General features: G+C 46.1%; 2 protein-coding genes across 6 annotated transcripts in view; one reads left to right on the forward strand and one right to left on the reverse strand.

The window, feature by feature from the left end:
- The window catches only part of TMEM204 (transmembrane protein 204), a 50,012-nt gene extending 46,550 nt beyond the window's left edge, over window positions 1-3,462 (reverse strand). The window contains exon 1 of the mRNA XM_006130026.3: window positions 2,297-3,462. Coding sequence (XP_006130088.1) covers window positions 2,297-2,576 — 280 coding nt within the window. The 5' untranslated portion in view covers window positions 2,577-3,462. The remainder of the gene's footprint in view (window positions 1-2,296) is intronic.
- The window catches only part of IFT140 (intraflagellar transport 140), a 214,143-nt gene that overhangs the window by 167,197 nt on the left and 29,240 nt on the right, over window positions 1-17,706 (forward strand). The window lies entirely within an intron of this gene.

Consider the following 17,706-nt stretch of genomic DNA (forward strand, 5'->3'; position numbering starts at 1 on the left):
CATTAGTAGGAACGTTGCCAGCAGATTGGGGGAAGTGATTATTCCCCTCTATTTGGCACTGGTGAGGCCACATCTGGAGTATTTGCTTCTAGTTTTGGGGCCCCCACTACAGAAAGGATGTGGACACATTGAAGAGAGTCTAGGGGAGAGCAATGAAAATTCTTAAGAGGGTGGGGTGCATGACTTATGAGGAGAGGCTGAGGAAATTGGCGTTGTTTACTCTACAGAAGAGTGAGGGGGGATTTCACAGTGGCCTTCAGCTACCTGAAGAGAGGTTCCAAAGAAGATGGAGAGAGGCTGTTCACAGTGTTGACGGATAGCAGAACAAGGAGCAATGGTCTCAGGTTGCAGTGGGGGAGGTCTAGGTTGGATATTAGGACAAACTATTTCACTGGGAGGGTGGTGAAGCACTGGGATGGGTTCCCTAGGGAAGTGGTGGAATCTCCATCCCCAGAGGTTTTTAAGTCCCAGCTTGAGAAAGCCCTGGCTGGGATGATTTAGTTGGGGTTGGTCCTGCTTTGAGCAGGGGGTCAGACTGTATGACCTCATAAGGCCACTTCCTACCCTAATCTTCTGTTATTCTATTCTGTTATTTTTATAACTAGTTCTATGACATCATTAAGGATCAGAATATTTTTTTTAAATCATGTCTTCAAGTTTTTAACAGCTCAGGAGGTTTCCATTTGTGGGATATGTCTATACAGGCTCACACTTGGCACGTGCAAAAAAGTATGAATTTTTTTTTACTAAAAATAGCGTATGTGCGCAGCAAACCATTGTTATGGAAGACAAATGAAAGTCCTTCTTTGTTTTCTTATTTTAATTCTCAAAAAGCATAGATAAGGCCTAGTCAACAGTATACATTGTGGACTAAATGCCCCCAAAATTTAATTTTAAATAATAACTCTATATGCATTCTAAAACATTAAAAAACTCCTACTGAAAACACAGACCTCTCTGTGTTTCTTCTTTTAGTGATAACAGTACTTCATCCTTAACTACACTTTTCCAGGACCTTAAAACACTTCAACAAGCATGGATCAAACATGAATAGAACCTACAGACAGTCCTGTGAGAGAGGGGGTGTGATACCAGTGTTACAACTATTCACATTTCATTTCTGCGACCGGAATATCGAATTTAATTACTATTTAATTTGTCTTGAGAAATGAAGAGGTCCAGAGCACCTTTGTTTGTCACATTGATGCCAGCCCCACTACTCACAGGTAAGTGAACTGCTGACAACAGGAGTTGGCAGCGAAGCTCTGTCCGCAGCTTAGTTGTAGCAATTAGAGCAGAGTGAAATGTTGCCGACTGAGCCTGGTTCTACTCTCATGTTTTACGGGAAAGCAGGATCCAACTCTTAATGTTGTAAATATTATTAATGTGCTGCACTTTTGATTATTCAGATAATGCTGTTACTGTTTTACTGTTCTGCAAACTGGCTTGTAAATTCTGTCATTGCCAAAACTTTTAAATAGTTCCCACCACAGTTTATTCCAGAATATTCTGTTCATCTCATAGGGAGTCTGTGAATTTGCAAAACAACACAAATGTGGTATTTTATTTAATGATTTGAATGTTCCCCATGCAGAGTATTAACTGTCTATTCTTCCACCAAGAACAATAGATATTTCCTTTGCCACAACTCTTCTGCATTTTATATTTTTAAACCCACCCAGGATCTTACCTTTTTTCCTTCTTCTCAGCAAAAAACAAGTGAGGATGGAAACTGGTAATATTTATTGTCTGTGTCTGGAGACTTTGGCTATTTCTTTTTCAATTTTTGTTGTTAAAAGCTTTAAAAAACAGAAATAAAAACAAGCCCCACCACCGCTCCCTGGTCACGGTTTTCCTGGGTTTAGAAGGAAGGCTTGAGCCTGCAGCAAAACCTCAGTTGAGTAGGCACTGGGAGAAGCACTAAAGAAGCAACTAGAGATGTATCTCAAAGTCTAGACTGACGGTGTTCCTATTATATCTATCCCACATTTTGCAAGCCTTTGTTCCCCAGTCTCCTATGAGCTACATAATGAGATATATTGTACTTATTTTAGAGCCCATCACATTCTACTGACTCATTTATAACAGACCTCATTCTTGTTTATTTGGCACCTGATCTTGAGAGAGGAGCTGAGATCCCCACAACTCCCATTGACATCAGCAGGTGCTCAACACCTCTCCATTAGACTGTAAGCTCCTCAGGGCAGGGTCTGTGTCTGTACAGTGCCATGCACACTGGTAGTACTATAGAAATCAGAATCCAAAGTAAGCACAGAAGACAAAACCTGGGACTTACGTTTGACAGTGCTACGAGATTCCTGGAACCCGGCTGACTCTGAACCCCAGCCCAGGGATTCACACTCTCGCTCCTCCCCTTGCCCATGTCTGGTGCTTGTGCCTGCACCTCCTCTGCCCTTCTCTGCCAGCCAGCACATCTTCCATAGCCCCACAGTGCGCTTACGCCCATCCTCCAGGGTCTGGTACACCCAGTTGGGAGTAAATGCAGCTGCGTTGTTAAGAATAAGTGAGACCAGGGCTACCAACACAGCTGTGGCTACCAGTTTCTGGATAGTCATATCTGACTGTCGATCGCTGCCAGTCTCTATTTGCAGAAGATCCAAGGTCCTGATGAGCTGCAGCACATTGAAGTAGGACTTGAAGTAGGAGGCAGCTGCAGTATGGTGTTATGGGGGGCTAGAGAACATCACCGTTCATTCTCAAAGGTGACTCCTAAGGTCTGTCTGGCCGAGCAGGTAAGAACAGCATCAGGTAGGTAGAAGAATTCCATAAAATACAAAGACAAGGAGAGCTTGCTGGTCTCTGTCTTTCCAAGCTGTGCCTTATCCACCTTCCTGCGCCTGGATGAGCAAAGCCAGTCCTGTGGTGACCTGAAGAACAAGGAGGTCCATTGTTTGTGGGACAAGGCAAAGCCAGAGAGTATCCAGAGTCTTGAAAGTGAGAAAAGCTGGGTTGTTCCTGGGAAAACGGAGACTGAAATGCTTGCAAACACAGTGCCCCAATTCTTCAGAATGCAGCCGTAAGGGGAGAAAGAGACTCACAGGAGAGTCACGCAACAACAGCTCTGCAAGTTTTTTCAGCCGCAAAACTCAGAACATCCCACAAACAGAGGGAAACTTCATTCTAAAAGCCAAGCCGAATTTGAAATGAATGCCTTCATCTCCAAAGTGCTCTGGAAGTTTGAAGTACCCTGAGGAATCTGCTCCTCTCCGGTTTCTCTCACACTGTCAGAGCAGCGAGTGAAAGAGGCTTGAGAGTAGAAACTCTGCTCTGAGGAAGTGGTTTTTTCCCCTCCTCCTCTTTCTCTCAACAGAGAGGAAATGGTTGTTTTTGTGGCTGTTTTTGGTGAGCCTCAGGGCGTAGCCGACTGTAACAAACAGCCACTGCCACAGCAGTCAAACGTTTAACAGGATGTATTTCCTGAAAGGAAAAGACTATGGAGACTTCTGAAATCCTACTCGTCTCCCCCCACCACTTTTCACCTCCTTCCAGTGGCCCCCTTCTTCCTCCTCCTCCTTTTCTAGACAGAATAGTAACCAACCAACCAACCAGTCAGTCAGAGCAGCAGGATGCTGTGGGACAAAAGGGGTTTTGATCAGTTTGTGCATCTGAAGGGATTACAAGAAACAAATCAGTGATCACACCACACATCCCAAACAAACAACAAACCCATGAATTTAACCACAATATCCACTCTGCAGAGGCAAACACAGGGGAGCATTTGAGGACTTTCTTGGGTGTCCTATATTGAAAGCAAACTGCACGAGAATTTTACATGTAAAATAAAAGCAGCGTAGCTGTTGCCATGTCAGTTCCAGGATGTTAGAGACATGCAAACTGTGACGGTTACATAGCATAGAAATACTATGGCTCAGATGTTGCCCTTTTCCTATATGGAATTCTAAGGGAGATGCGCACCAGATGAGTGGAGGGACTCTAAGGCAGAGTTCTCAACCTGGGGTTTCAAACAAGTATGAGACTACATTGCCCTGTTGGGGAAAGAAGGGCACTAATGGACAGCTCTGAGGTGGTTCTCCAATGGTGGGGTTGCATTATTGAACAGTTTGAGAACCACTGCTCTGATGCATTCTGCCAGTGCTGGGCCCACACCTCAGTCCTGACTTGCTTTGCCTCCTTGTGGCTCTGCAACTCTGCTGGGAAATCTGGTGGCCCACCTTCAGTCCAACTGATGTAGTTAAAACCAATACAAACCCTACAAAAAGCAGTAGTCCTGTACCATCTTAGACTAACACATATATAATATAGAGAGAGAGAATATATCATGAGCTTGCATGGGCAAAACTCGCTTCCTCAGATCTGTGTGAAGATTCTTAGTTTAGTTTAAGAGCAGATATTTTTGGGGTGTAACTTAAATGTATCTGGGAATAGGGTTAAAGCTAAACCAAAATACGTGTACACACAGGAGTTTGCACCAACTTGACTAAAAACCAAAATAAATTAAAGCCAATGCAACATTACCAAGGAGGCAAGAATTTATGTGACATCTCCTTCAGTTACTGCACTGCAGCTCAGAGTGCTGTTGGCATGAGAAGTTATAACTATCTGCCGAACATTCCCTCACAGCCAATCCTTCTACATTATCTTAAGCTTCCCTTCCTAAGAAAGGATGCGCTTGTGTGTCCCTTAAATGCACAACAGTTGAAGACTTATAAATGTCTAAGAAAGAAGGAAATAAGGCTTATTGGCTTAAGCTCCAGGTACTTAAAATGCTTTATTGATTGAGCAGAATGAGCTAAAGGTATTTGCAGTGTTCATATGGCTGACTTTGGTTGTGGAATCAGAAAGCATGCTCTATCTGACATCAAAGGTATGTTTACACTGCAGTAAAAATCTTGTGGCACTAATCCAAGAACCTGCAATGGAACTGGGCATGTGGGTTCATGCTGTGGGGCCAAAATTTGCAATGTCAGTGTTTGGGCTCAGAGACGCCCGCTACGCAAGGTCTCCTCATAGGTCCGACTTTTGACCTGGCCAAAACATCTGCACTGCAGTCTGTAGTCCCATAGCCTGAGCCTCCTTCCATCCCTCTAAGCCTGAGTTAGCTGACCCACACACTTACACAGAATCATAGAACCGGAAGAGGCCTCTAGAGGTCACCGAGTTCAGTCTCCTGCACTCACGGTAGGACCAAGCACTGTCTAGATCATTCCTGACAGGTGTCTGTCCAACCTGCTCTTAAATATCTTGGCTGTGTCTAGACTGGCCACTTTTTCCGGAAATGCAGCCGCTTTTCCGGAAAAAGTTGCCAGCTGTCCACACTGGCCGCTTGAATTTCTGCAAAAGCACTGACGATCTCATGTAAGATTTTGCGGAAATACTGTGCTGCTCCCGTTCAGGCAAAAGTCTTTTTCCGAAAAACTTTTGTGCAGAAGGGCCAGTGTAGACAGCAGAGATTTGTTTTCCGCAAAAAAGCCCCAATCGCAAAATGGCGATCGGGGCTTTTTTGCGGAAAAGCGCGTCTAGATTGGCCACGGACACTTTTCCACAAAAAGTGCTTTTCCGGAAAAGCGTCCTGCCAATCTAGACGCGCTTTTCCGCAAATGCTTTTAATGGAAAACTTTTCCGTTAAAAGCATTTCCGGAAAATCATGCCAGTGTAGACGTAGCCCTTCAGTGATGAAAATTCTATGACCCCCCCCTAGGCAATTTATTCCAATGTTTAACCACCCTGACAGGAAGTTTTTTGTGGTGTCCAACGTAAACCTCCCTTGCTGCAATTTAAGCCCATTTCTTCTTGTCCTATCCTCAGAGGCCAAGGAGAACAATTTTTCTCCCTCCTCCTTGTAACATTCTTTTAGATACTTGAAAACTGCTATCATGTCCCCTCTCAGTCTTTTCTTAAACGAAACAAGCCCAGTTCTTTCAGTGTTCCCTCATAGCTCATATTCTCTAGACCTTTAATCATTTTTGTTACTCTTCTATGGACCTTTTCCAATTTCTCCACAACTTTCTTGAAATGTGGTGCCCAGAACTAGACACAGTACTCCAATTGAGGTGTAATCTTCTGCCGAGGAGAGCAGAAGAATGACTTCTCGTGTCTTGCTCACAACACTCCTGTTAATGCATCCAAGAATCATGTTTGCTTTTTTGCAAGTGTCACTCTGTTGACTCATGTTTAACTTGTCATCCACTATGACCCCTAAATCCCTTTCAACACTGCTTCTTCCTCAACAATCACTTCCCATTCTGTATGTGTAAAATGGATTGCTCCTTCCTAAGTGGAGCACTTCGCATTTGTCCTTATTAAACTTCATCCAGTTTAACTTGGACCATTTCGCTAGTTTGTCCAGATCTTTTTGAATGTTGACCCTATCCTCCAAAGCGCTTGCAACCCTCTCCTCTTGGGATCATCTGCAAATTTAATAATCCTACTCTCTATTCCAGCATCTAAATCATTGATGAAGATATTGAACAGAATCGGTCCCAAAATAGATCACTGCGGAACCCCACTTGTTATACCCTTCCAGCAGGATTGTGAACCGTTTATACCTACTCTCTGGGAATGGTTGCCCAGCCAGTTATGCACTCACCTTATAGTAGACCCATCTAGGTTGCATTTCCCTAGTTTATTGATAAGACGGTCATGCAAGACCATGTCAAATGCTGTATTGAAGTCTAGGTATACCATGTCCACCGCTTCTCCCTTATCCACAAGGCTTGATATCCTATCAAAGAAAGCTATCCGATTGGTTTGACATGATTTGTTCTTTACAAATCCATGCTGGCTGTTCCCTATCACCTTATTAACTTCCAGCTGTTTGCAGATGGATTCCTTAATTACTTGCTCCATTATCTTCCCTGGCACAGAAGTTAAACTGACTGTCCTGTAGTTTCCTGAGTTGTTCTTATTTCCCTTTTTTTATAGACGGGCACTAGATTTGCCCTTTTCCAGTCTTCTGGAATCTCTCCTGACTTCCATGACTTTTCACAGATGACAGCTAAAGGCTGAGCGATCTCCTCTGTCAGCTGCTTGAGTATTTGAGGATGCCTTCCATTAGGCCCTGGTGACTTGCAGGCATCTAACTTTTCTAAGTCATTTTTAACTTGTTCTTTTATTTTATTTTTACTTCTAAACCTACCCCATTTCCACTAGCATCCATGATGTTAGGCATCCTGTCACCATCCATCTTCTTGACGAAAACTGAAACGAAGACAGTAAGCACCTCTGCCATTTCTAAGTTTTCTGTTACTGTTTCTCCCTCTTCACTGAGCATTGGGCCTACCCTGTTCTTGGTCTTCCTCTTGCTTCTAATCATAGAATCCTAGAGCTGGAAGAGACCTCAGGAGGTCATCGAGTCCAGCCCCCTGCCCAAAGCAGGACCAGTCCCAACTAAATCATCCCAGCCAGGGCTTTGTCAAGCTGAGACTTAAAAACCTCTAAGGAGGGAAATTCCGTTCCCTAATATACTTGTAGAACATCTTCTTGTTACCCTTTGTGCCCCTAGCTAGATTGAGCTCGTTGTGTGCCTTTGCCTTTCTAAGCTTGTCCTGCATACCTGTTTTGTTTGCTTATATTCATCCTTTGTCATTTGACCTAGCTTCCACTTTTTATACAACTCCTTTTGGATTTTGAGATCATAAGCCCATCCATAGGACAGTTTGGAGTGACTGCCCTGGGCCCCGCACTCTAGGGAGCCCTGTGGCGCCCATTGCAGCCTGGCGGCTACCAGGGACCCTTGCACCAGCATCAAGTGCTGGGCTCCCCCCCTCCCCCCGCACTTACCATCAGTGGCAGGAGCCAGGGGAAGCAAAGTGACCTGGCCCTATCCTGCTCCACTTCCCCAGTGACACAGCTGAGAGCCAGGGGAAGGGCAGGGGAAGGGACTTGGGCTGGGTTGCTCTGCTTCCTGTCGCTGCGGTAAGTGCAAGGGAGCCAACCCCTGCCGCCAGCGCCAGGGCACCCTGGTAATATCCCAAGCCACATTGCTTCCCCTGAGCTCGGGGGAAGGGGCGCAGTGGATATGGAGCAGGAGCAGGAAGAGGTGGGGCAGAGGTAGAGCTTGGGAATGGAGCTGGCCAGAGGCGGGGCAGCAAGAGGCAGGTCAGAGTGGAGTAGGTGTAGGAAGAGATGGAGCCTGGGGCGGAAAGAGGGGGTGTCCTGGGACTTGTCCCACACCAAGTTACAGCTCTGCTGGTCCAGGCCAGCTGCGGCCATCCCATAGGTCTTTCACTGCAGTGTAGATATATCCAAGATGACCAACCAGGTTCTTATAGACTCCTATTTTCAGGAGTTTATAATTTCATTGTATTTCATGTGTCCTTTGTCTGCCAATTGTTAGTCATGTCTCATGTAAGTAATGCATTTAATTATAAAATCGCTGAATACAGTCAGCCCAACCATTTTAAGTCCCTCCACTTCTGCTCTTCTTCACACAGTTTCCGTTTTAGAACATCCTGTCATTCTTCTAAAGTAAAAGCCATTTAAAAACCTGCACATTGCTCCTGAAAGGTGCTCGACTTCGTTTTGCTGTGCAGAACAGGAGTGATAATACTGCCTGACCTCATACGGGTTATAGAATCACAGAGTACTAGAACTGGAATACACTCATTAATGAACGGGAGGCGTTCAGATACCGTGGGGATGGACGACAACCGTACACTATATACATGTTTGTTAGTCTCTAGGTGCCGCAGGACTACTCCTTGTTTTTAAAGTTACAGACTGATACAGCTACCCCTCTGGATGTATATATATTTTCTCATAGATTGGATAGTGCAGCAGCACTATAAGTGTCACCTCACTACTCAACTAATATAACAGAGTATGAAGAGCAATTCAGCACATTAATAACTTGCATTAATCATGGCATTTCAATTAGATAAGATTTCCTCACTTCCTGCCATAAATTGTTGTGCAGTGTTCCTGTCTGCAGTTAAATAGCTGGTGTGTTCCACCCAGAGAGACTTTATGTTCAGAGGTGAGTTAAATGATCCCTATTTATACTTGGCATGTCAGTTTGAGTTTATACAGCCATGTGGGACCCTTCTGAAGGAAGAGCAGTATGTAAATGTAAGTTAGTCTATTAAATGTATGTAAGCTCTCGAATGTCGCTGCCACAGGTGATGGGAGAGAGCTTTATTTATTCACCGCCCTGAGCAACATAAATCAACATATGCTGTAACAGAGACATAGCTTAAGTGACTAATGTGCTGAATTCCCCGCTCTGTTAATTTGGGACATTCGGCACCTGTCTTTTCCATGTATTTGGATACCATGTAAACCTGCTAAAAGATTTGGTTTTGGTCGTCAGAGCTTTGATTGTTCTATTCAAATAATCATAATATCCAAGTCTGTAAATGAGTAAAACTCCCCAAAGGAGCCCATTCATAGCCACAGGCAAGTGGGACCTGCAGAGGAGGGGTGCAGGAAGGAGGCACGAAGAGGCACCCTATTTAGCAGAGGCACAGGGGGTAGTGCGCCTCCTGAGTGCTACCACGGGTCACCTAAGTTCGGAGAAGCAAAATCACAGTTCTGCAAAGGCATTGAGTTCTGCTGGGCTTCTTCATTTGGAGACCAGAGCAGCTCAGAGTATGGAATACCTAGGACTGTAAATAGAGCAATAATAACTTGTGTTGATGACACAAAAAGAGTCTGTAATATTCCTCCATGAAAAATTCCACAGGATTTTCCCTTGTCTCTCTCGTGCTTGTCCAGGAATGCCCTCCCAAGCTGTTTTGACCCTTTTGGGCTCTTGTAGGTGTATAGAAGATGTGCTCCAGCTGCCAGACCCTTTCCTGTTCCTTCCAGCTTCCTTTTCAGAGTGGGAAGCAACGAGCCCCACAAATAATACAGATCATATAGAAACTGAAACTTGGATTAAAATAGGAAGCATCTTCGACAATGGCAGAATACTGCAGCAGCTCTTCAAACATGGACTCCCCAGGCAAGAGGGGTAAAGTGGAGGACTGCGTGTCCAGACTGAGTCTAGGAGCAAACTGTTTCTGTTGCCTGTTGCAGCACTTGTTACACCAGCAGCTCAGCACCTGAACGTTTTGTTGTCTATAAAAGATACGATGGTGGAGCATAAACGTTTAATTTGTGTGCATCTGGGATGGATGTATTCTTTAGGGATGTTAAAAATCGTGTACTAGAGTAACCGTGCAAGCGCTGAAAATCTCAGTGGCTACATGTGCTGTGGGCTCTGCAGCATAACGCTAAGCTAAGATTTATGCTGGAGAGCCCACAGTGAAGTCTCTCCGGGAGCGAAGCCTTCCCCCTGTCAGCCAGCCCTTGCCCGCCTGGTTTCCAGGGAGGAAGCTTCGCTGAAGCTGAAGCTGCCTCCCCGCAAGCCACCTGAGTGTAACTGAGACCATTAACTGACAATAGGGTTGCCAGATGGTTTAACAAAAAATACCGAATATCCTTCTCCCCCCCCCCCCTAAAAAAAACACTGGGAAAAAATTCTGTCGTGGGGGGAAAAAAAGGGATGGGGAGACCAAAGTTGTTAAGCCAAAAACAAAAAGCCCCCAGAACTGAATTGTCGAGCCAAAAAAAAAAATTTTTTTTTATTTTTTTTTTTTAAAAAGGAAGCTGCCCCTTTAAGATGGCACCATTTTTAAAACCCTGCAGCTCTGACCCGGTAAGCACAGGTAAGCCAGGGGGAGCTGGCAGGGGAGACCCATTTGAGGAGGACGCAGGAGTGGCTTCTCAAGCCTCACTTTTGGGGGGCAAGAGCCGCATGCGGCTTGCGAGCCGTGGGTTGGCCATGGCTGGTGTAGAGGGAGGCATCTCGTGGCCAGCTCCCGGGTCTCTGCTGGTCATGTGGGCCAGAACAGCATGCGCTCTGCTCCCACCCCAGCCTTGCAGCCCCCTAGCGTGGCGCCCAGCAAGTGCCCCCTCCTGGCCCCCTTCGCTATGACTCTGCCACGCTCCTCAATACCCCAGCCCCGCCAGATGCAGCAGGGGGAAATTGTCTCCACCGGGCTTCTGTCCAAGGGAAACAGGAAATACCGGACATTTCACATGTCCGGTATTTCCTGTGGTTTTTTTACCGGATGGAGCCTGCAAATACCAGACTGTCTGGGTGAATACTGGACACCTAGCAACCCTAACTGACAAGCATCAGCTTATTGGTGAAACGGTGAATCAGCTATAGTCTAACACCCTCATGTTCTTCAAGAGTTGCAAGGGCATGAGTGAGTTATGCACTTCAACCCAAGCATGGGCCCACACAATTGCTAGTCCAGCACGCACCATACAGTGTTGTCATATGCTTTTTCTTAGTGCCTATGGATCCAGTTGATCAAAGCACTTAAGCACATGCATAATTTTAAACATGGGAATAGTCCACCTTATGTGAGTATGACTGTTCACATGGACAGTGGGATTGCGGATCTTGTAGCCTTTCATCCTGCTGAATAGAGTTCATCCAGAAAAAGTCTTTTTTTTAAATATTTATAAGTGTCATTTAAAGATTTTTACCCTAAGTGAGAGATGTAAGAAGCGCAAAATATAAAGGTTGTGGTTAACTTCACCCCCAGCTGAAATGCATCCAACGTGCTGGGGCAATGTGGCGTCAGTATGGTATATTATTGCACAACAGGGGGAATACTAAGGTCCTGGTTTTTTAGAATTTTTTACATTTTGCATATCACTCTTAAGGATCAGCATTACATCTGCAGGAGTCCTAAAGCTAAGGTTGAAATGGTGACCGTCTCAGCAGTTCATAGCTAAGTATTGCAGCTGATTTGGATCACTATGATGGATCCTTGGTCAAGTGTCTGATTTTGCATGCCCTATCAGATGAGATACTTTTGAGTCAGAGTTAAGAATGGGTGTCTGCTTCCAGTTAGAGTTTCCTGCTGTTGTGAGTTAAAGCCACAGCACTTAGGTTACTCTAACATTGCTTTATTTTTGGTGTGGTTTTCAAATACTGTAATTCCAGACAAACACACGTCATGAAAAATAGCACTAAATGGTCTTAATTTTCCTTAGGAAACAGCACCTGCTTCATGCAATCCTTTTCCTCTTCATGAAAACACCCCAAAAGCAGCACGTAGGCAATGGATGGAGTTTAGGGAAAGGGTGAAGATTCAGTGTCTTACAGTTTTTGTGTAAGCAAGCCCAGATACTCTTTACGGTATGAAAAGCTTGATAGAGAATACTTCAACAGTAGAATTATACATCCATTGTATTCCCAGCTGGCTGACTTAGACAGTTCTGAACTCATGGGAACCTAAATAGATGGTGTCAGGCCTTCCTATGCTTTATGAAAATTGGCTTATGAACATGCATAACTCAAAGATTCTTTGGACAAAATGCCTCATGTAACATATCAGTTTTAAAGTCACAGCCTGCTGAATATGTGTGTCCTATTTTTGTGCATGCATCATTCTTGTATGAGAAGTCAGAAATATGAAGTGTGAATCTGGCTTTAATTCTGCATGTGCTAATGAGGGCCATTACTGATGCTTTAGAATCTTAATGACTCAATAGTCAAACCAGTAACCTGTGAATAGTCTTGTTGTCCTGTGATCCCAAACTGTGGTTGGTCCTAGAAAGACCAGGCCACCTGATGCAGAAACCCCTGTTGGATCTGGAACTTTTCCCCTCTAGGTGAGAGAAGTTTGAACTGAGCACAAAATAATTCCTGCCTTGGACAAAAGGGATATAAGAGGTGGGAGGAGAGGAACAAATTATAGGGGGAGTTGCCAGATGCCAGGAGACACCCCCTTTACCACTTGAGATGCCTGCTGGAAACATCTAAGAGTGAACGGGGGAAGGATTGGGACCGAAGTAGGAGGCAGCATAGCTTGTGAAAGAGATGTTTAGATCAATTTGCATGTAACAAGTTTCTTGATATATTAGAATTAGCTGGTATTCTTTTGTTTCTTTTTAACTTAGTAACCAGATTTGTGTGTCTACCTGTGGGTCTGTCTCTGAGTTTTTGTTCAAGATCGCCTCTTAAATGGTAAGAGCTAGGACCACCACATTTGGTCTGCAGCTTCCTCTTATCCTAACTTTAAAGCAAGGTCAGGGTTTGTGCCAAGGAAATGGGAAGCGCCAGGAATAGGACTGTTTTCCATTTCATGGAAAGGGAGGGGCACGGAGCAGAGGGACACGATACTGAGAGTGACCACTGGGGGCAGCAAGCCCTCAGGGGAGAGTCATACTGCAGAGAGGCCACCAGGAGAAGCTGCACCACCAAGAGAGTGGCCAGCTGGGGCCAGGGCTTGCCATCTTGTTTGTCATTAGACCAGGTAAATAGCCCCGCTGCCCTAAATCCCTCCCCCCATCCCTGGGCCTCAGTATCAAAGGGAGGCCTATGTCAGCCAGAGGGGCTGTGGGGAAACAGAAGTCCCCCGGCATCCAGGGAGGCTGGAGGAAGACAGAAGGCCACTGGCAGCTGGGGAAGGGGCTGGCAGGAGACAGAAAGCCCCTGGTGGCCGGGAACATTGGGGGGTAAAAAAGGCCCTTGGTGGCCAGAGGAGCTGGGGGAGAGAAGGTCCCACCAGAGTGGGGAGAGAGAAAACTCTTCTAGATGGGACCCCACCCCTGAGCCCCTTCTCACTCCCCCAAACTTCTCTCTCACCCTCCCACTCTCCCAGCCTTCTGCCATGCCCCCCCCCCATCCCCAGTGCCCTGCCCTGACTCCTGCACCCCCCACATTGCCAGCCCCCTGTCCTGAAGGACTCGGGCAATGCCAGGGAAGTCTTCTAGTACTTAATAAAAACACTGTTGTTTATTATCAGATAGTTTCTGAAAGGATCAAGAATGTGAGAGAAAAATTGGAACAATAATTGTGTAGTAAAACTTGTGCTCAGTAACATGGGGAGGGGAGATTAGTCATTGCAACACCCATACACTTCTGAGCCTGGGGGCCAGTCTGTAGCAGAGGCAGATCATCTCTGATTTACGAATGTGTTTTACGCTTCGGGATGCATCCCTTGAACTGAAAGCAGAGAGCACATTCTTACAGCTCTGATCACCCTCCCGCTCCATCTGGTCTTCATTAGTTTCCCAGCACTGGCTGATGAAGTACAGATGTGAGTTAGCTTTTCTGTGGAAAGCTAAGGCGACAGGAAATTCTCAAAATACAAGATGGGGGAAGGGTTGATTATTACAAGAATTTTATGTGTGACACCAAACGCAAGTCTGAATTGGAAAAGTCACTGCCTCGTGTAAACTATAATGACAGATTCATGTCTTCCATGCTGCAGTAACACAGGCCATCTTCACAGTGAGTCCAAGATACATTCCAAAACACTTGGGCTTATAGCGAAACAACTTAGAGCGGGGAATTTTTTTTCCATGGCTGACTTCCATTTGCACAAATTGTGTGTGGGGGAGGGAGGTTGCACAACTAAGAGCAGGGAATGGGAGGACTTATAACGCATCAGTTCCTACAAGCATCAGTGACTTTAGTGTGGAACAGATGTATACCGGGGCGACTTACAGCGGGGACGCCCTGTATTGTCAAGAGGTTAGCAGCACGTGTCTGTGCTTTGGACTGAATTCAAACACAGAATGTACTGTGTCCATTCTCCCCAGAGATGTTCCCTTTTCTTACCCTCGTCCATCTTGCTATGGTACATCCTTATATATTGATGGCTGGGCTGGGCACCTGTACCTGTGCTTCACTGCTCATTGAGGCAGAGAGATGAGATTGGGACAAGAGTGAGATTGCTGGGACGCAGGGACACAGAAGCTTCTGCTGGTTTGTTACAGATCACTGTGTTACTTCCAATGGTTAATTGATAGATGGGGCAGCCAGACCTGTTCGGGCTGGGAGCCTGCCAGTCCTCTGCCTGATCAGATACTTAGTACTTGCCAGGGAAGCCTGTAAGGAAGAACTTGGTGCTGTCTGAAGTGCTGTTGGTTACTCATTAGAGGGCACTGTTCTCTCTGTGGTGTAGGACCCTTTGGCTGCCAGAACTTCCATCTTTCTGATGAGAAGTAAAGCTAAAGTCTTGACCTTGGACTTCCATGGCCTGTTTGCAAGTGTTGTGGAAGGGTTAATCCCAAGCTCCTGGCCATATCTCAGTGTGGGAATTAGAATATCCCTCCCTGAAATGTTAGATGGAGACAATATTTCTCCCTTACTGTCCTAAACTAGTGTTGTGTTTTTCGGTGTTGTCAAACAACTCCAGTGTTCCAGCCTAGGTGTAGCTGTGTTTTCAGGGGTGGATAAAGAAATCCTGTGCATAGCTTGTATATCAGTTTATTTCCTGTGGTGGAAAGAGGCATTATTAGATGTAAGGCATTGATACAGATTTTTATCAATTTTTATGCACAAGAGGTAATTTTTACAAAAAAAAAAAAACCAAAAAAACCCCAAAGCACAAGTGCATCACCTGCATTGGGAATGGGCGTATCTTAGTTGATCTGTTAGGCAGAAGTTAAAACATTTGGTGATGTTAACTGTGAAATACAAGGGAAGTTAGTGAAACTTTTTTCTTATATGCCAAAACCACGATGCCCACAAATCTGTCAGGATGAGGACTTAGTTGCAGTTTTCATGGCCTATGGCGGTGTGTGATGCATACACTACGTGTTTAGCTCCTGATACTTTTGAGGCCACCAGGGACTTGATCGCCATGACGGTGCACTCCCCAACTTGGCAGGAATCAGCTGTGGGACCATCAGCGATGGGCAACCTAGACTAGAGAGTGGACCACATGAGTAGCCCTCCTTCATTTCTGAGGGCTGCAAGATTGTCGGAATCAAGATGGACTCCCAGGATAGGGTAGTTCCTTGAGTGTTTGTCCCTGTGCATTCCACTTCTGTGTGCACATGACTGGAAGATTTTTCCGCGAGCAGCTTGCAGTTGGGCTAGTCTGGGCACCCCCTGGAATGGCGCCTTCCTGGTGCCCAATATAGCACCCTGCCAACGCCTCTCCTCAGTTTCCTCCTACTGCTAGTGACTCTTACCTGGAACTTCCCTGTGCTCTTGCTCACAAGTGCAGCAGCTTCAGCCTGTTCCTCGGATAACTGGGTCCTGGGAATGGTAGAGGCAGGACACTCTATCCAGTTCATTCCCTCCTGCCTTCCTAGCCCTCTTGAGGGACCCTTCTGATTAGCTTCTCGTGCAGGAGGTACACATGCCCTTTGCATGGGCACAGTGGAGGAGGACCCCAGGGAGTGCAGGGCAAGGGGTTCTGCTCCCAATATTTCCTTATTCACGAGGCCAGGTGGGCTCAAGCCCGTTCTGGACTTATGGAACCTAAACACCTTTATCAGCAGGCTCAAGTTTTGCCTGGTCTCCCTTGCCACCATCATTCCTCTCTGGATTTGGAAGCGTGGTGCGCCCCTTGATTTGAAGGGTGCACACTTTCACATTTCTAATAGCCCAGCTTGCAGTTGGCTCCTCAAGTGTCTGATCAAAGACCAGCAGTTTATCAGTTTACGGTACTGGTGTGTGGCCCTTCCATGGCTCCCTGAGTGTTCACAGAATGCATGGCAGTTGTGGCTGAATCATCAGGAAGCAAAGGGTGCACATGTATCCATATCTGGAGGGCTGATAAAGGGCAGATCCAGGGAACAGGTTCTGGCACATGTGGTCTTGGCCAGTAACTTCTTCATGGACCTACGCCACCCTCTGAATGAACCCAAGTCCACCCTCATTCCAACCCGAAGAATAGAATTCATTGGGACTCTGTTGGACTCCACCATGGTGATGGCCTTCCTACCAGAGAGCTGCTTGCAGCTCATGTTATTCCTCATCCACCCCCCTCAGCAGTTCCCTACTGCCATGGGGTGAACCTGCGTGAGACTCTTGAGTCACATGGCAGCCTGCACCTATGTGGTGCAACATGCCTAGCGGTGACTATGGCTGGCGGAGGTCTACAGGCCCAGTAGACCCTCCACAGACAGACTGGTGCAGTTATTCAGGAGGCGCCATCGGGGTTTACTGCCGAGGTGTCCTTCCGGGTCTCTGTCTCCGCTGATGATGAGAACCAGAAGGCTGCTTGCGTGTGAGCTCGGTGATGGGCCGTGTCAACTTGTGCACTTAGTCTACACAGCAGACCCCAAGGGAGCCCCCAAAGACCACAAACCAGATAAGGATCGAAGGTGCCAGGCCAGGTTCATTGTTAAGTGAAGTACAGTAACAGTTGTCAGTAGACTCTACTGAGCCACTATGCACATGTACCTCGTACCAATGGAATGAGTCAATCAGTGGGAAATTTCTACTGCCCCCCGGTCATACAAAGACTGTCCCCCCAAGACACCACCTTATATACAGGTACAAACAAATCACACCTCACTGCTGATGTTGTCAGGTTACCACCCTCTGACACTACGTAGATACCACCCATCGCCTTGTATCTCATGGGTTTGATTAGATAATTTCTATTTATCATTTTAGATCCTTTCCTGAACCTGGGTCTGTATCTGTGAGCAGTGGGTACCAAGGTCTTTTTGAATGAGCTAGTGAGATCATGTGTTTTCCGCTTATGACCAGGACCAATGACTGTTCTGCAGTCAGTACCTAGCATCAATTGGTGTTTTGCATACTCAGTCCTGTTCATGCCAAGTTCTGTGGGCTGGGGCCTGCCTCTTGCTCACAGCTGAGCTTTGCTTTGTTAGCCATGGTTTGTCCATTGTTAGCTAGGCCTCAGGCCTCACATCAGGCCTGTGCTGCACGGGCTTATGTTTTAGGCCTCCATCTTACTACAGTGGGTAACCCTCCCAACCCCCTTCTTTGGTCCCTGTCCGTGACTGCAGCCT

The sequence above is a fragment of the Pelodiscus sinensis genome, chromosome 15, assembly GCF_052426305.1.
Source record: "Pelodiscus sinensis isolate ZL-2025 chromosome 15, ASM5242630v1, whole genome shotgun sequence".
NCBI lineage: Eukaryota > Metazoa > Chordata > Testudines > Trionychidae > Pelodiscus > Pelodiscus sinensis.